The sequence below is a fragment of the Calliphora vicina genome, chromosome 4, assembly GCF_958450345.1.
Source record: "Calliphora vicina chromosome 4, idCalVici1.1, whole genome shotgun sequence".
Classification (NCBI taxonomy): Eukaryota; Metazoa; Arthropoda; class Insecta; order Diptera; family Calliphoridae; genus Calliphora; species Calliphora vicina.
In genome coordinates, this window is record NC_088783.1 from 15,183,193 (window position 1) to 15,199,850 (window position 16,658).

At 28.4% G+C, this 16,658-nt stretch overlaps 1 protein-coding gene across 1 annotated transcript in view; it reads left to right on the forward strand.

Annotated features, from left to right (window-relative positions):
• N (neurogenic locus Notch protein) overlaps positions 1 to 16,658 on the forward strand; it is a 64,727-nt gene that overhangs the window by 30,080 nt on the left and 17,989 nt on the right. The window contains exons 3-5 of the mRNA XM_065507118.1: positions 3,594 to 3,862; positions 4,996 to 5,200; positions 9,415 to 9,545. Coding sequence (XP_065363190.1) covers positions 3,594 to 3,862; positions 4,996 to 5,200; positions 9,415 to 9,545 — 605 coding nt within the window. The remainder of the gene's footprint in view (positions 1 to 3,593; positions 3,863 to 4,995; positions 5,201 to 9,414; positions 9,546 to 16,658) is intronic.

The following is a 16,658-nucleotide window of genomic DNA, read 5'->3' on the forward strand; positions in this document are numbered from 1 at the left end:
AGTTTTTTCTTTAAAATATTTTATGTACAACAGTTTTTTCTATAAAATATGTTGTGTATAACAGTTTTTTCTTTGAAAAAAAATTTTTATAACAGTTTTTTCTTTGAAAAAAAATTTGTATAACAGTTTTTTCTATAGCAAATATTGTGTATAAGCGTTTTTTCGATAGGAAATGTTGTGTATGAGTTTTTTCTATAAAATATTTTGTGTTATAACCAAAATTTTCTATAGAAAAAACTGTTTTTCTATAGAAAATTTTGGTTATAACAGTTTTTTATATAAAATATTATGAGTATAACAGTTTTTCTAAAGAAAATATTTTGTGTATAACAGTTTTTCTAAAGAAAATCTTGTGTATAACAGTTTTTTCTATAGCAAATATTGTGTATAACAGTTTTTTCTATAGAAAGTTTGTTTAAAAAAGCTCTTTCTGTAAAATATTTTGTGTATAACTGTTTTTTCTATAGAAAATTTTGTGTATAACAGTTTTTTCTGTAAAATATTTTGTGTATAACAGTTATTTCTATAGAAAATCTTGTGTATAACAGTTTTTCTATAGAAAATATTTTTTGTGTATAACAGTTTTCTTTGTAAATTTTTTGGTGTAATATTTTTTTCTATAAAATATTTTGAGTTATGTATTGTTGTGTTGGAATCATTCCGGTTAAAATCATATTCATGTTTAACTAAACTGTTGATCATGTAAAGTTAAACTATGATCACAAAAACCAAAACAAAGTTAAAACCTCATAGGCCCTATAAAATATGAAATAACTTAATTCATTTTTCTATTAATCAAATACCCTGGGGATTTAAGACTACACTTAAATTCCTAACAAAAGCAGGACCAGTTTTGATAAGAAAAAAATTCCCACGAATTCGTAATTTTCTACTTTATATTAGATCTAATATTGCGGTTTATTTCTAAACCAAACTTACACTCAATACAAATTTATTATTTTCTTATAAACATATAAATTTTACTATTTTTTTTTACACTTATGTAAATAATAATTTTCTCATAGAATTAGCTTAAGATACATATAGTTTTTTAGTTTTGTTTTTGTGGTTTTTGAATACCACGCATCTCCCTTACTTTTTCTCTCTCTATTTCTCTATTCCAAACATCATCTGTAAATGTGGTTTAATTCTTAGCCATATAAATAAATTATATGGGAATTACAATACATAAAAAGCGATTAAAATCTTAAGAAAAACTGTGTATAGCAACAAGTATATGACTAAGATTTTTATTAACTGATCGATCTACTTTGAAAACTAAATAAATTTAAAAAAATCCAGGTTTTTTAATGTCTGTTATTTATGTTTGAGGCAAGTGAAAATGAATTGGAAAATTGAAAAAAAAAATGCGTTTACCAGTCATATGGAGAGTTAGTTTAGTTTAATCTGGCTAAAACAAATAGAAACATTAAATGTTTAAAATGTTGTAAATATTGGCTGTTGCTGAGTTTGAGTATCTATCTATTGCTTGGCAGCTTTTAAAGTAGCGATCGAACACAGTTATCTTTCAAATATGAAAGAAACCACATCTAAACTGGTCTGGTCTACAGGTGGGGGTTAGATGCTGCATGTGCACGCACACACTAAATGGAAAAACTGTTTGATAGTTGTAAATCGTTGATCGTAGTTTAGTTTTTTTTCTTTAAAGTTAGTGCGTAGACAACAGAAAACTAAAAAAACGCTCAGAAAATTGTGATTAGTTGAAATTATGAATGATAATTAATATTAATAGTAAATGTTTGCAAGTAATTATTCCATTGTACCTTAAAAAAAATTAAGTTGGCAACGATTTAAAAGTTGCAAAGATGGCAGGAATTCGCCTTCTATTTTCGAAGCTGAATCGAAGTATCCTATTCTTTATAATATCTTACGAGCGGCTTCGTAATTTGTACAAATTAGCTTCAACCCTCTGTCGACCAACGGTACTTAAGCTTAACAAATTAAAACAAAACATATTATGACCCTTTTTGCTCAAATGTATTTTGAAGTACAGCAGCTTCAATCATATGCCTTTATGCAGTCTTATATTAGCTTCGATCGTAGGTATTTATACAGTCTTATTTTTGCTTCTATCGTAGGTCTTTATACAGTCCTACATTGGCTGCAATCGTAGGTCTTTATACAGTCCTACATTGGCTGCATTCGTAGGTCTTTATACAGTCCTACATTGGCTGCAATCGAAGGTTTTATACAGTCTTATATTAATCGTTTAATTTAAAAATGCCTAGACTAATATTATTTCTATGAGTGTAGATATTTGTATTCATATACATCTCTATGTATATGATCTATCATTATAAACTTTGTGAGCGGATCTTTTTGAGATTCATGTTTTGTTATTTCTTAGTTTATTTTTTTTCTTTCTTAACTTGTCTATAACTAAAGAAGGAATGGCATGCAACATATTAACAAATACAAACTTACGTACTCTAAATACACAATAGCCTTTTAAAACTTGTCTATAAACCCACGTTACATTAGCATCCAACAAGAGCTGCAAACATACAAGTATAAACATATATATCAAAGCTCGTTGCTACCACAAATCCAAAGTTGCACTAAGAAGACTTGGATGATGATGATGACGACAACGACGACGATGATGATGAGGAGTTGAGTTTGATGAAGATTTGCTACTGTAACTCATTTCTAAAAGGAGTAAAAATATTTTTCTTTATTTTTTTTTCTTTTTCAAACTGAAATGTTGCAGCTACTTGTGATGTGATTTTTGTCCGTATATGTTGCACGCATGCGATTTTTGTGGCATACAAAGTGCGTCGTTGTTGTTGTTAGTACAAAACATAGTAGTAGAGAGGTATACTGTTGCTGGTTTGTTACTAGTTCCGAGGAAATCATACCAAAACGTTTTATAATTAGCGTTGATGATGTTTTCTCAGGAGAGGTATATAGTTACCACAAACATACAAACATTTTCTTGTTTCAAATATTTTTGATGGCAACTGACTGGCATGTCTGAATTGGCTGACTAACTGATCCACTGAATAACCAAACATTACGAGTGTTTTGTTTATAAATTTGTCATTAAAGCGATTTTATACAGTCTGTCTATCTCTGTCTGTCTGGCTGTCACACGAAACGGTTTTTACTTAAATTTTAGTTTGTAAAGTGAAAATTTTTGTTATTTAGATTATTTTGGCTAGAAAGTATGAGTATGGTAATCAATACGAAATATTTGTTGAGAAATCCTGGTCATCTTTTTTTTTTTTTTTTTTTTTTTTTATTAAAGACGAACGTGTTAAACCAGTGCCACCTGTAGATCATTTTTGTAATGGACCAGTAATGTTCAACATACCAACATGTTTCCTTTGTTATTTTGTTTTTTTATTAATTTAATTTTATATATTTTTATTGGCTTATTTTGTATTTTTTTTGTAATGTGTTGTACAGAATGCCAATTATTAAATTAAAAGTTTTGTATGAGAAAACTTCATTGAATCATGCGTGGGGATGAATTTTGTAGAAAGTTTATCAACATTTCTTAAAAAATATTAATTCTGTTTGTTTTATAGATTTATTAATTTATTTGCAATTTGTGTGTTTTCTATTTACAGCTGCAGCTCAAAATTTGTTGGTGACCACTGCGAGTATCCGAATCCCTGTCTAACGGGTCCAGGTCGTTGTCAAAATGGTGGCACTTGCCAGGTCTCTTATCGCAATGACCGTTTGGGCATTTCTTGTATCTGTCCTATTGGCTATACGGAGTCATTGTGCGAGATTAAGGTATCGAATGCCTGTGATTCGTCACCCTGTCATCATGGTGGCACCTGTAATCTGAAATCTTTGGAGGACTACACTTGTGCTTGTGTTAATGGTTATACAGGTAAATATATTTTTTAAATTTTGTAATAAAATTTGTCTCTTTTATATATTAAGCAGGGATTTGTTGTAGGAATTATTTTGAGAAGAGTATTTATGTTATTATTTAGAATTCGACCGAATTATAGACTTCGGATTATACCATTTGTTCATTATTTGTGTAAAATATTGTAGGAATTAGAATATGTAATTCGTTTTGGGAATTTCCAGGACTTCGGGTCAGATTCTTTTTATACCCTTCACCTTCATGAGAAGGGTATATATAAATTTGTCATTCTGTCTGGATCCTTATAGATAACGGAGTCGATTAAGCCATGTTCGTCTGCCTGTCTGTCCGTCTGTTGAAATCAATTTTCTGAAGACCCCTGATATCATCGGGATCCAAATCTTCAATAATTCTGTCAGACATGCTTTCGAGAAGTTTGCTATTTAAAATCAGCAAAATCGATACACAAATGGCTGAGATATGAGGAAAAAACCAGGACAACCTCGATTTTTGACCTATATCTGGATTACTAAGTCATTAATATAGACAATATGGATATCTAATGATAGATATTTCAAATACCTTTGCAACGACGTATATAACACCATAGTAAGTTGGACCTACAATGGGTCAAAATCGGAAAAAATATTTTTTAACCCGAATTTTTTTTTCACCAAAAAAAATTTAAAAAACCAAACATTTTTTTTACAAAATTTAAAAAAAAAATTAAAATTTAAAAAAAAACAATTCGAAAAATTTTTTTTTAAAAAAATTTAAAAAAAATATTTTGGTGCCTCTAAAATTCGGCACAGCCGAATATAGCTCTTATACTTGTTTTATTTTAATTAGAACAGTATCGAATTATTAATTATTGGATTTTGATGAAACTTTAGAAAAATATTCTACAGGGTCTTATACCCTGTCTATGCTTGAAAAATATTTATCATAACATTAAATGACGTTTGTTGTCCTGACAACCATTTTGAGGTTTATTATGACAAAATACATATATACCTAGGGTTAAGGCGTAGTATCAAAATAAACCCAATTTTTAAAAACAATTAGGACCTGACAGATTTCAGTTCATGTTAATTAAGCTCTCAATTAATTTAACAAATACATTAAATTAATTATTATTTCATTACTTTCAGGAAAACACTGTGAAACTAAAAACATTTGCGCTACATCACCTTGTCGCAATGGGGGTACCTGTACCTCAGTATCGGGTGGTACTAGCTACAAATGTATATGCCCCACCGGATTTAAAGGAAATACTTGCATAGACGATGTTGAAGAATGTAACAATAATCCATGTAAGCATGGCGGTACTTGTCTAAATACTCATGGATCCTACCAGTAAGTACACAAACATTATTATAATACCTCTCCCTAGACACCACGCCTCTGTTATAAACAAAAGAAACGCCTTCGCTGATCTAGAAATATTATTAAATCATTTTGTTTTAACTAAATGCCAAAACCTAAAAGCTGCTTAAAGCTAAAAGATCAAAGAAATTTGTGTAATTAATGGCTATTTAAAAACGATTTATCTTGACTGTTGGTATTGACAATATACTCTATAATTTTTTATTTGTTCATCTGTTTTATTTTAATAATATTTGCATATGAATAGAATGAACAAAAACAAAGTTAGTTTAAATGAACAGATTCATTATATTTTATTGAATTTGAAAATTCATGAATGTTTAACAAATTGACAAAAACTAATTTATGATCCACACACGTAAAGCTTTTTGTTCAGAAGAAAAAAGAAAAAATCAGCAACAAAAAAACTTTATTTATATTGTATTATATTTAAATTTGATTGTGAACAACTAATTAAAATAAATAAAACATTTTAAATAAATCAAAAAATTCAAATAAATTAACAAAATAAAAACAAATGCTTGTTTTAAATAAAATAACAAAAAAAAATATTGATTCATCCACAAAAACCACATTAAATAAACAAACTAAAAGATAACACAAAAAAAAATACAATAGAAAACAAAATTTATTTAAGCTTTGCTTAAATCCCTGTTTATTTAGCCACTTAGACATGATCAAACATGCAGCATTAAGTTACGGTTACATAAATAACACATCAACACATTCGAATTTGATTTGTTTTTTTTTTTTGAAAAGCCAAACAACCAACCAAGCGTTTCCGGTGGCTTTTGGGTTTCGTTGGCCGCTACAGTTCATATACAAATTTGTTACGTTTCTTTCATTTGTTTGGTGTTAAAATACACATGTTAGAAGAAAAAAAACTATGGTGTGTTGTTGTGTCGTCGCTTTATCTGGCTGCAAAAACACCAGCAACAACAACATCAAAACTCCTCTAGAAAAAAATTAGCATATTTAATTTTGGTTCGAAATGTATAAATTACACATAAATTTTAGTTTCAAATCTTATCTTTATTTAGGATTATTTTTTTTTTTCTTGAAAACAAATGTCAATACAAACAAATTTGTTTGTTAGACATATTTACTAATTATTTTTTCCACTGTATGTCATTGTCATTGTCGTGTGTAATAGACGTATGTGTCATCTCTACCTTCTACGATTTAAAAATCGAACCCTATAACATTTTAAATATATTGAACAGTAGCCTGTTTAAAATGAGGATGTTAATGTTAACAAATGTTAGTTTTATGCAAACATAAATTTTATATTAAAGAAATGTTAATAAATTAAAACAGTTGTAATAAATGAAAAAATAAACAAACACAAATTATTTTTAAAATTATAACAGTGTTTCTGAATTTAATTACCATTTTTTTAAACAATCAGTTTAGTTTTTCTTTAATTTTTCTCCTAATAAATAGCCTTAATTGGCTACACTGATTATGGAATGCAACTCTGTGTTTGTTATTACATTCCTTTCCCTCTGTCTATACTTGACAAATATTTATCATAACAATTAATGACGTTTGTTGTCAGGTTGCCTGAGCTAAAGCATAAACAATATTGTCATAAAGAAGCAATAATACTAATAAATGGGGACTATACCCGATAATTTTTCATCTTGACAACCATTTTGATTATTATCATGATACAAATTTATCAGGTATATGATAATGGTTAAGTAACGTTGCCAAATATTACTTTCATGCATAAAGTTCTGATTGAACAAGTAATATAAAGTCAATAAAATTGTGAATTAATTAATAATGGTATAAAATTAAATTCTAAGTAAACTACATCGGAGAGTTTCCGAATTGAAGAAAAATTTAACCATACAATCAATTTTATTTAGCTAAAGTTTTTGTAAAAGATTTTAATTAAAGAAAACTTGAATAATTCAATAAGGAATGAATGCTATAAAGAAATGAATTCAATACGTTTTGTAGTATTAAGGAATTAGGCTGGAATTACAAGATAAAAATAAATTTTGAAAATTTAATTAAATATTAAACTTTACTGTCTTTTATTCTTATTAAAAAAAAGTTATTTCAGTTACCCGGACCAATTAAATATTCAATATATGTAATCTAACATACACATTTTAAAGTTACTATAAGTTTTTATTTACCTCCGAGATTTTTTTTTTTACAAATTAAAAATTTGTAAATTTTGACATGCTTAATAAAATCATAAAATTAATGTTTTTTGTACACAAACATAACAGTTAGGGACAAAATAATACTAAACAAAATATGTTTTTTGAAACTAAACAAATTTTCACAGATTTCTTGTAATATTTTTCAATTTGTATTAATTTTCTTGTTTTGTTTCACTTTGTCTCTACTCTATGTCTATACCTGATAAATTATTGTCATGATAATCTTCAAAATAGTTGTCAAGATAAGGTATAGTCTCCATTTATTAGTATAATTGTTCCGTTATGACAAAATTGTTTTGCTCATACAACTTTGTTTTGCCAACAAACGTCATTAATTGTTATGATATATATTTGTCAAGTATTGACAGAGGGTTAAAAATTTTCTATACGAGACATAGAGGTAACTTTGTAAGGCGATTTTTAAGTTACCATATAAATTTATTTTCTGAATATATTATTTATTACTAAGTAGAGAAATTGAATTAATATAAATTTATAATTCTATTAATTTGTTTATAACTGTTTATACAATTTTTATCTCATTGTTTTTTTTTTTTTTGTTTTGTTCATGTTAATTTACAATAATCAAACAAACATATTATATATTTTTTACATTTCCCATCACCATCATCTAACGGACGGAGTTTGTCTTGTCTTTGAAATCAGGTTCTTGTGTCTTAAAATTTATGTAGTTTTTGGGTTTTAGTTTATTTATCATCATGTTGTGATAATTAATAGATACGAAATTAGAAAATTATTAGTTCATGGGTTCATAAACTTTATCAGCAGCATAATAACAATATAATGAAATTAATATTATAAAAATAGAAATAAATGTTAATCTTTTTTCTCTGTTTAGGGTATTTTTAATATGATTGGCAACACTTTACTTTAATAAAAAAAAATAAATCATGAAGAAGAGGAAAAAATTATTAATGATATTTGAGTTTTTAATGATCTTTGTTAAACTGATGTATGAGAAGGTTTTTTTTATTTTAATAATTAAATATATCTATCAAGGTTTTAAAGAGCTGCTTCAATATTGTGTGAAAGTATGTTTTAATTTATTTGTTAAGCATTTTTCTTATCCTCCAGCTATATATGAGTAAAATTTTTAATTTGAAAATAATTAACTGTTTTTTTTTTGTTTTGGAAATAATAATTTGAGGAATATGTGAAATATAAACATTTAAAAATTATTTTATGAAAATTACAAAGATTTAAGTAATTTAATAAAGAAAAAATTCCCTTTTTCTGCATTTCTTTAACTCCTTGTCAATACTTGATCAATTTTTGTCATAATATACTACAAAATGGTTGTATCAGGTATAGTCTACATTTATTAGTGCTATTGCAGAAGTTACAACAAAATTGTCAATAACCCACTATCTGTACTGGACAAATATTTATCATGACAATGTCAAGACAAATTTTCTGAGGAAAAGCACTAACAATTAACAAAGCAAAAATACTAATAAATGGGGACTATACCCGAAATTTTTTTATCTTGACAAACATTTTGACGTTTATCGCGACAAAAATGTATCATGTATAGACATATGAGTTATAATTTTTTATCTTGACAACCATTTTGACGTTTATCATGTCACACATTTTTCATGTATAGGCATAGGGCAATTTAGATCAGACAAGTTTATCTCGTTTAAACATCATTCAATGTTGTGATAGACATGGAATTACCAAGTTTTTAAGAGACCTTGAGAGGGTTTTCAAACTATCTATTGAACTGTCAATTGAACTTTAAATTAAATTTTTTAAAGTTGAAATATCTTTAGCCAAAAAATATTAACCATTACTTCCCCCTTTATTGTTCAACTTAAACCATGTAATTACTTTAACTTGATTTAATTATTTTCTCTCTTAATTTATAATTATATTTAATGAAAGTTTAATATGCAAGCATATAGAAAAAAAATATATTTTTTATTTATTTTTTTAACAAAATTTCATACTAATTTATTTATTTTTTTCCATTATTTTCAGATGCATGTGTCCTGCTGGTTATACTGGTAAAAATTGTGAATCAAAATATGTACCATGTTCACCGTCACCATGTCAAAATGGTGGCACATGTCGATCAACTGGTTTAACATATGAGTGCAAGTGTCCAGAAGGTAAGTGGCGCGATGTTAAACACCTCTATTTGTTTATTTATTGAAAGGAACAACATGTTGCAAAAGTTTACAAAAAAAAAAAGAAACGAAGAAAAAAACTCAAAACCAATACTGTGGGAAATTGTGTTTTTATGGTGAAATGAAACAAAAAAAAAAATAAAGTGGAAAAGAAAATTGCCATATTTTAGCAGTAGTATGTGCTGCTTAAACTCAATATATTCAAGAAAGAGGGCGATATTTTTCTTGCTGCTGTTGTTGTTATTTTTATATGTATTTTATGCATTATTGTAATAATTTTAAATTGCAACTGCTTTCAAAAGATTGTCTTTTTTACTTTAATATGTGGATATTTTATATATATTTTTTCCTTAAATTTATCAATGAGTTTGTGGCAGCAGATTTTTTTATAGTTAAGTCCAACTGTGACTACCTAAATGATATTTTGAAGTTAAACTGTATAAGTACATTGTACATAGTTATAGGTTGCTGCATTAAGTTTGATTTTTTTTATTTGTTTTAAAGAGTTTTTCTTGTTGAGAAGGTAACCTTGTTTAACCAAAGTAGATTTGTTTTGATTAGGCAGTTCTTTCCCGAAAAATGACGTTTGTAGAGTTTTATTTTGCAGGGTTGGTTGATATTAGTAAATTAAAAATCTGTTTAATTAAAGAAACACATACAAAATTTATAAATTTTAACTTAATTTATAATTATGTATAACTATTTAACGTAGCAGATATTAGAGATTAGGGAATACAAAAATATTGTTTTTTATTGAAGAAAATTTCCCTTATAGCTTACCTTCCCTTTGGAGTCTGTATAAAATGTTATTGTTTCACCATATTAACTGATCAGGAAAAAACCGGCTGATTTTTTTTGTCTTTTAGTGGTTGACGCCAACTTAAAAATGATTTCTGTTTATTTATTTGTTAGTATTGCTCTGCTGCAATTTAGTTTTGTAATAAGGTTTTTTATTTCTTTATTGTACAATTTCAATATTCAAGTTTAGTTTAGTTTTAGTTTAATGGATTTCAGCGTAAAAACAATCGTATGCCAAGGTGTTACACAAATTCATGTTCATATTAAAAATATAGTTTAAATCATCCAGAATTGAACAAAAAAAAACCAAATCACATTTAATGGCATCTACATGTCAGAGAAGACCGGAACGACTGTGAAATTACAAAATAAACCAAAAAAAAAAAAACGAATTGAAGATAATAAGATTGGAAAACAAAAGGCAAAACATAGCAAATTTGGCAAATGACCTCCTGAAGGTGTAACTGTGGTTGGTGGTATAGCAACAACAACAATACCAATGGATTTTTTGGTAATAATCATGATGCTGTGATGCTGTTGCTGCTGCGGCTGCTATTTTAGGATGAATGATTGGCCATGTGATTTATTTGTAATTTTTGTTGACTTGTTGCTACCGCTATACCCAATGTGGTGGGTTTCTTCTTCAAAGTTGGCTGTGTGTTCAGTGAATGTTTTTAGAGTCTATCTGTTCAATTGTATGTGTTGCTTTGGAGTATGTGGCGGTATGACAGAAGCCCGAGGGATTTATTTAAAATATGCCATGGTAGAGAGCAAAAGCTGTGTAGATGCTGATGTTTTGTGGCCATTTCCCAGGCCTGACAAACAGTATGCTGGCAAGCCAGAGAAAAAAAAGAAGTGGAAGGAAAAATCGGCCACGTTTACCATTAAATAGTTATAATAGTAATATTGTAGTTGCTGTGATTTGCTCTTAGCTTTAAAGATGTTAAGATTTATTTAGTTTTTTCCTTCATTTCATGGCTACTGTGATTATCTTGGTTAAAAGTTGCAGTTGCAGCAGCACAACCTTCAATATGCACCACCAAAAAGTTCTTAACTCTTGGCTGACAAAGTCAAATGTATGTTTAGCCCGGCATAATCATGGCTAATTTAGCTTTAATGGAATTTCTTTAACTTGACTTATTTTCATTCATTGTTTTCATTTTACTTTTTTTATACTTTGCTTTTATTTTCTCACACAGCAACATTATTAAATATGATTGTTGCCACGTTAATGATTTCCTAATGTTATTCATGTTTAGCTCTTCATGATTATTTTGTTGTTGCTGCATTGTTTCCTCCAGCAACACCCTTTTTCTCAAGGAATTTCATTTTTTTACTGGCCTGACCAGGCCATTGTTTGCTATAAAATCGTGAGTTATTGTTTATTAGGCCTAAATGTTTAATATTGTTTTGAGATTTTTTTTAATTTTATTGACCCAAGTTTGTTATAAACTTTTTGGTTGCTCCAACCAATATGAACGTGATAACCAGAGGGTGTATATAAACTTAGACAAGAAAGACTGAATTACTTAAGTGCGATTATTGTTTATTTTGTTTATACAACATAAAAAACAAATATTTTTCTTTAAACTTATTGAAAATTGTTGGAAGATTTTGAGTTAAAATTAAAGTAAATAAATTTTGAGAATTGCTCAATTCGGTTTGGATTTGTGTGGCTGTTAGTTTTCCATTATTAATATTAAATTTTATTGCCCTTATATTACTTGTTCTATAAGAACTATAGCCAGCCCTGCAAAATACAACACTGTTAATGCAGTTTATATGAAAAAACCGGTTGGCAACGCTACTTACCCCCATTACCCCCTGTCTATACTTGACAAATATTTATCATAATAATTAATGACATTTGTTGTCAAGATAAAGTTGTCTGAGCCAAAGCACTAAAAATTTTGTCATAACGAAGCAATATTACTAATAAATGGAGACTATACCTGATAATTTTTTTTTTATCTTGACGTTTATCATGATAAAAATTTATCAGGTATAGACAGGGGCTTATCCTGATACACTTTTGTCATGTAGTGTATCAGGATAAACCCCTGTGTATCAGGATAAGCCCCTTATTTGTATCGAATTACAAATTTCTATATAAATAAAAAACTAATACAACTTCCCAAAAATTTAGAGTATAACAACAAAAATTACTTAATATTATAGGTTTTTGAACATCAAAATTTGTGAAAATTAAAAAAATGGGAAGAATTTCGATTTAACTTTAAGAAAAAAGCACATTATCCTCTCCCCTTTTTTCTACATAAAATTAATATTGAAAATTCCGTATGTTTGTTATTTTTATATAACGTTCCAGCTGTCCAATCTCAACTTAACACCCTAAATCTTTTGAACCTCAAACCAGTTTGTAATCCATTAAATTCGCCTACAGAATTCTTAAATCCTACAGTCAATTCAAGTCCTAGCAATAAATTTTCCAACTTTATATATTGTATAACTAAACAATGTAAAACAACTAAACAAAAAATAAACATAAATTTTGTAGCTACCGAAGGGGGGAACTTAAAAAATGATGCATAATTTCCTTTAAAATACAAACAAAAAAATATACAAAAATACTAAATGACATTTTTAAAGCTACTGTTTGCTTTTTAAGCTTAAAAAAAGCAGAGAGGGTCATCGTATGCTTGATCTTAAAAAGAAAAAAAAAGAAAACAAGGAATAAAAATTACATTTTTCAATATTATTGGCTCAAGTTAAGCTTAACGAAAAAACCCTTTCCTTTTTATTGTATTATTTCCTAAATGCGCCTTGGATCACAGAAAGATGATTCGAAATGGTTGCTCTGGCTACTCGCGTATGCAGATCAACACAATCGTTGGTGATCGTGTTCTTGGGTTGTTTAGTTGTATGTCTGTATGTATTTTAAATAAATTGTAATGATTTAATATTCTCTCGGGTTTTTTGTTGTCTACTTTCCATACTTTTATAGAGTTTATGTCCACAATTTCAGTTTGTATTTTTGTATTATACGATTATTGTAGGTACATCATCCAATATATTTTTTATTTTTTTTTATTTTTTAATGTTGAGGTTCGTTTGCCCATTTGTCTGTCTATCTGTTCGACTGTCTGTCCATTCTTCCCTCTCAGTGTCCATAAGATAAACTACCTACAATATGATTTTTTCTGTGGCTGTTTGCTTTGAATTTCGATTAATGCCATGCCACACCATAAACCGGCTTTTGTTGTTGGGTCCCTCACGACACTGATTGTATGTTGTTCTCCTCATCTACTCTTTTTTTTGTATTTTTTGTGTTTTATTTGTAATTTTTTATAAAAATATAATAATATTTTTTTTTAATATACCAACCAACATACATATATTTTCAATGAGCGTGTGGTGAACACTAACCAAGTGAGTGTAGTTCAGTTTAGTAGTTATTTGTGAGCGAAACTTGGGCATTTCATTTCTATATTCTTAATAAATAACAACAACATCTACATAAAATGTTGTTTATAACCAACAACAACAACAAACAGCTATATTTTCGATCGCCCCAACAATGAAACCAACAAACAATGAATTGAATATAAACTTTACACAACTCGATACGACTCCTCTACTCGGTTCAAGTCGTTTCGTAGCAACAACTAACAACCGCCACTCAGTCGAAGTCAGCCAGTTACAATGGCAATGTTGTACCTTAATTTTATTGTTGTCTTAGTTGTTGTTGTTGTTTTTGCTGCTGGCTTAATATCGAGGAGTGGCCCCAATATACAACACAGGCCAAACATTTTTTTTGAACTGCAATACTAAATGAAAACGAACAAAAAATTACGTTTCATCCAGTGTGCGCTAGGTAAACATTAAACGAGCAAAAAAAAAACTTTATACATTTAATGTATATGTAAACATATCGCCAATATTTTTTAGTATTAAAATAATCTCAAACAATATGTTTACACTGGCCGTAAAATACAAATACGATCAGCCAGCAATATGAGTCATTATAGTTATCACCTACTCTTAAAAATAAAAATGAAGTTTGTTTTCCCAGAAATAAAACTTTACAACTAAAGTATATATTAATAATTTCATATAAATATTTCGGGTTCTTGAAATAGGTCCTCGAAATTGACAAACATATTTTTCACCTCTATATGAGTGTTAATTGTTATATTGTAATTAATGGTATTTCACTAAATATCTAAGTTAAATTACTAAGACGTATTCAGCCAATAATACCGTTATTTTTAACTACATAATTACAAATTTCAAATTTGCAGTTTATATGCAAAAAACAGTTGGAAACTCTACTTAAAGTAACAACTACAGTTCCAGCCCTGCAAAATACAACACTGTTTATATGAAGAAAAAAACAGTTGGCAACGCTACTTACAGTAAAATATTAATTAACTAATTGCACATTCTAAAATATGTAAAAAAATAATACAAATTCACAAAAAATTAATGTATAACAAAAAAAATTATAAACATTCAATATTTTTAAATATAGATGGGTCATCAAAACGGACAAGTAACGGATAAGTTGTAATTAACGTCAAAATACTTTTTCACTGAGTTAAAGAACTGAGACGCTTTCAGTTTGTAATACAGTAATTTTTTTTAATTAATCTTAACCATTCATATTGGCTACAGCCAGCCCTGCAAAATGCAACACTGTTTATGCGTTTCATTTGAAAAAAGCTGTTGGCAACACTACACTGGTTGGTGTAGCCGTTTTACGCCATCAACAGTTTCGTACTAGATTAAGCCGGTATCATGCTATCTTTAATCTAGTACTAAACTGTCGATGCTGTAAAACGCCAACTCCTTACACAATAAGGATGATTATTTTATTATTTCCGGGGAGTGATAAAAGGCCGGGAAATTAGGAACACTAGTGGGGATGTTTAGACATTATCCAGTCATAAATATCAACTGATATTAATATCAGTTGATATTCACGAATGTGTTCATTGCATTTATTACTTTCCTACGCCAATTCGAAATCATGTCATTATAGTAAAATCACAGTGAAAAGAAAAACCAACAATTTATAGATATGCATTTCAATATATTATTGTTAGTGTAAACATGGCAATAATACAATTTTTCCCAGTTAATTCTCCATATTGCATGTTCAAAACACTTTAATACCAGCCCGTTTTTATTTATTTTTTTTTATTTCTTTACTCTAAATCTTGTTTTTTTGTTACTTAAAAGTATATTAATCGATCAGTGGCATGTTTTATGTAAAGCTTTTTACATTTTCTCATTCTTTAGTGTTGGGATTTAAAATGGAGGGAAATACTCGTAGCAATAACAACAAAACAATATACAAAGGAAAAGTCAACAGAATACAAAGTTTTTAGACGATTTTCTTATATAAAAAAATACGACAAAACAGGAACATAGCAATTTCATAGATAATGGGATGCAAGCAGTAGAAAAAAGGCAAATAAAATGATGATGGCCATGCAAGGCAAGGCAAGAAAACAAGTAGGCAAACAGGCAGGCAGGCTGGCAGTCAGGGCAGGCATTTTCTTTTCTAAACATCTGCCTTCAACATGTTTTAGGAATAAGAAAAAAAAACACCAAAACAGTAGTGCCTGTTGCACATGTGTAGTTTTGTAAATGATCACCTAGAAAAAAACCCTAAACACACGATTTTGACAAGTTTGTCTACACCTAGCTGGGCGCATTCATTCAAACATACATGCAGCAGTCTGCCAAATAGTCAGTCAGCCAGCCAGCCATCTATTATAATGAAAAACAAAATTCGAAAAAATATAAAAAAACATGTGCGTGTGTAGTAGCAAATTTAACAATAGAGTATATTTACTATATACAACCTAGTCACATAGTGACCTTCGCCACAAAATCATAGACAAAAGTAGTTGCAAATGAATAGAAAAAAAATTAGGTTTTTAGAATCAAATTTGAAAAAAAGATAGCAAAGATATGTTTAGATTTGAAATGAATTTGCTTAAAAACTTTTAATTTCTCGCAAAGAAATGTTTAGATTTGAAAAGATTTAGTTGTTTGATGTATTCCATGTAGGGTTCTTAATTTCCCGGACTTCTTTCATTCCCGGGAAACCAGTATTTTTTTTTAATAACCGATCATAATTGTAGTATATATGTACATTAACTTTTATTAAAAGATTTGGAACTGAATTTATTGCTAATCGAATGATTCAGTCTAAATCACGGAATTTTATGGGACAATAACACAAATCATGGGACTAGTACGTTAAAAATTTCTCCGCAGGACATCTTTTTTGATAAACTACTTCAATATGTTTAAAACTCTTGCAGT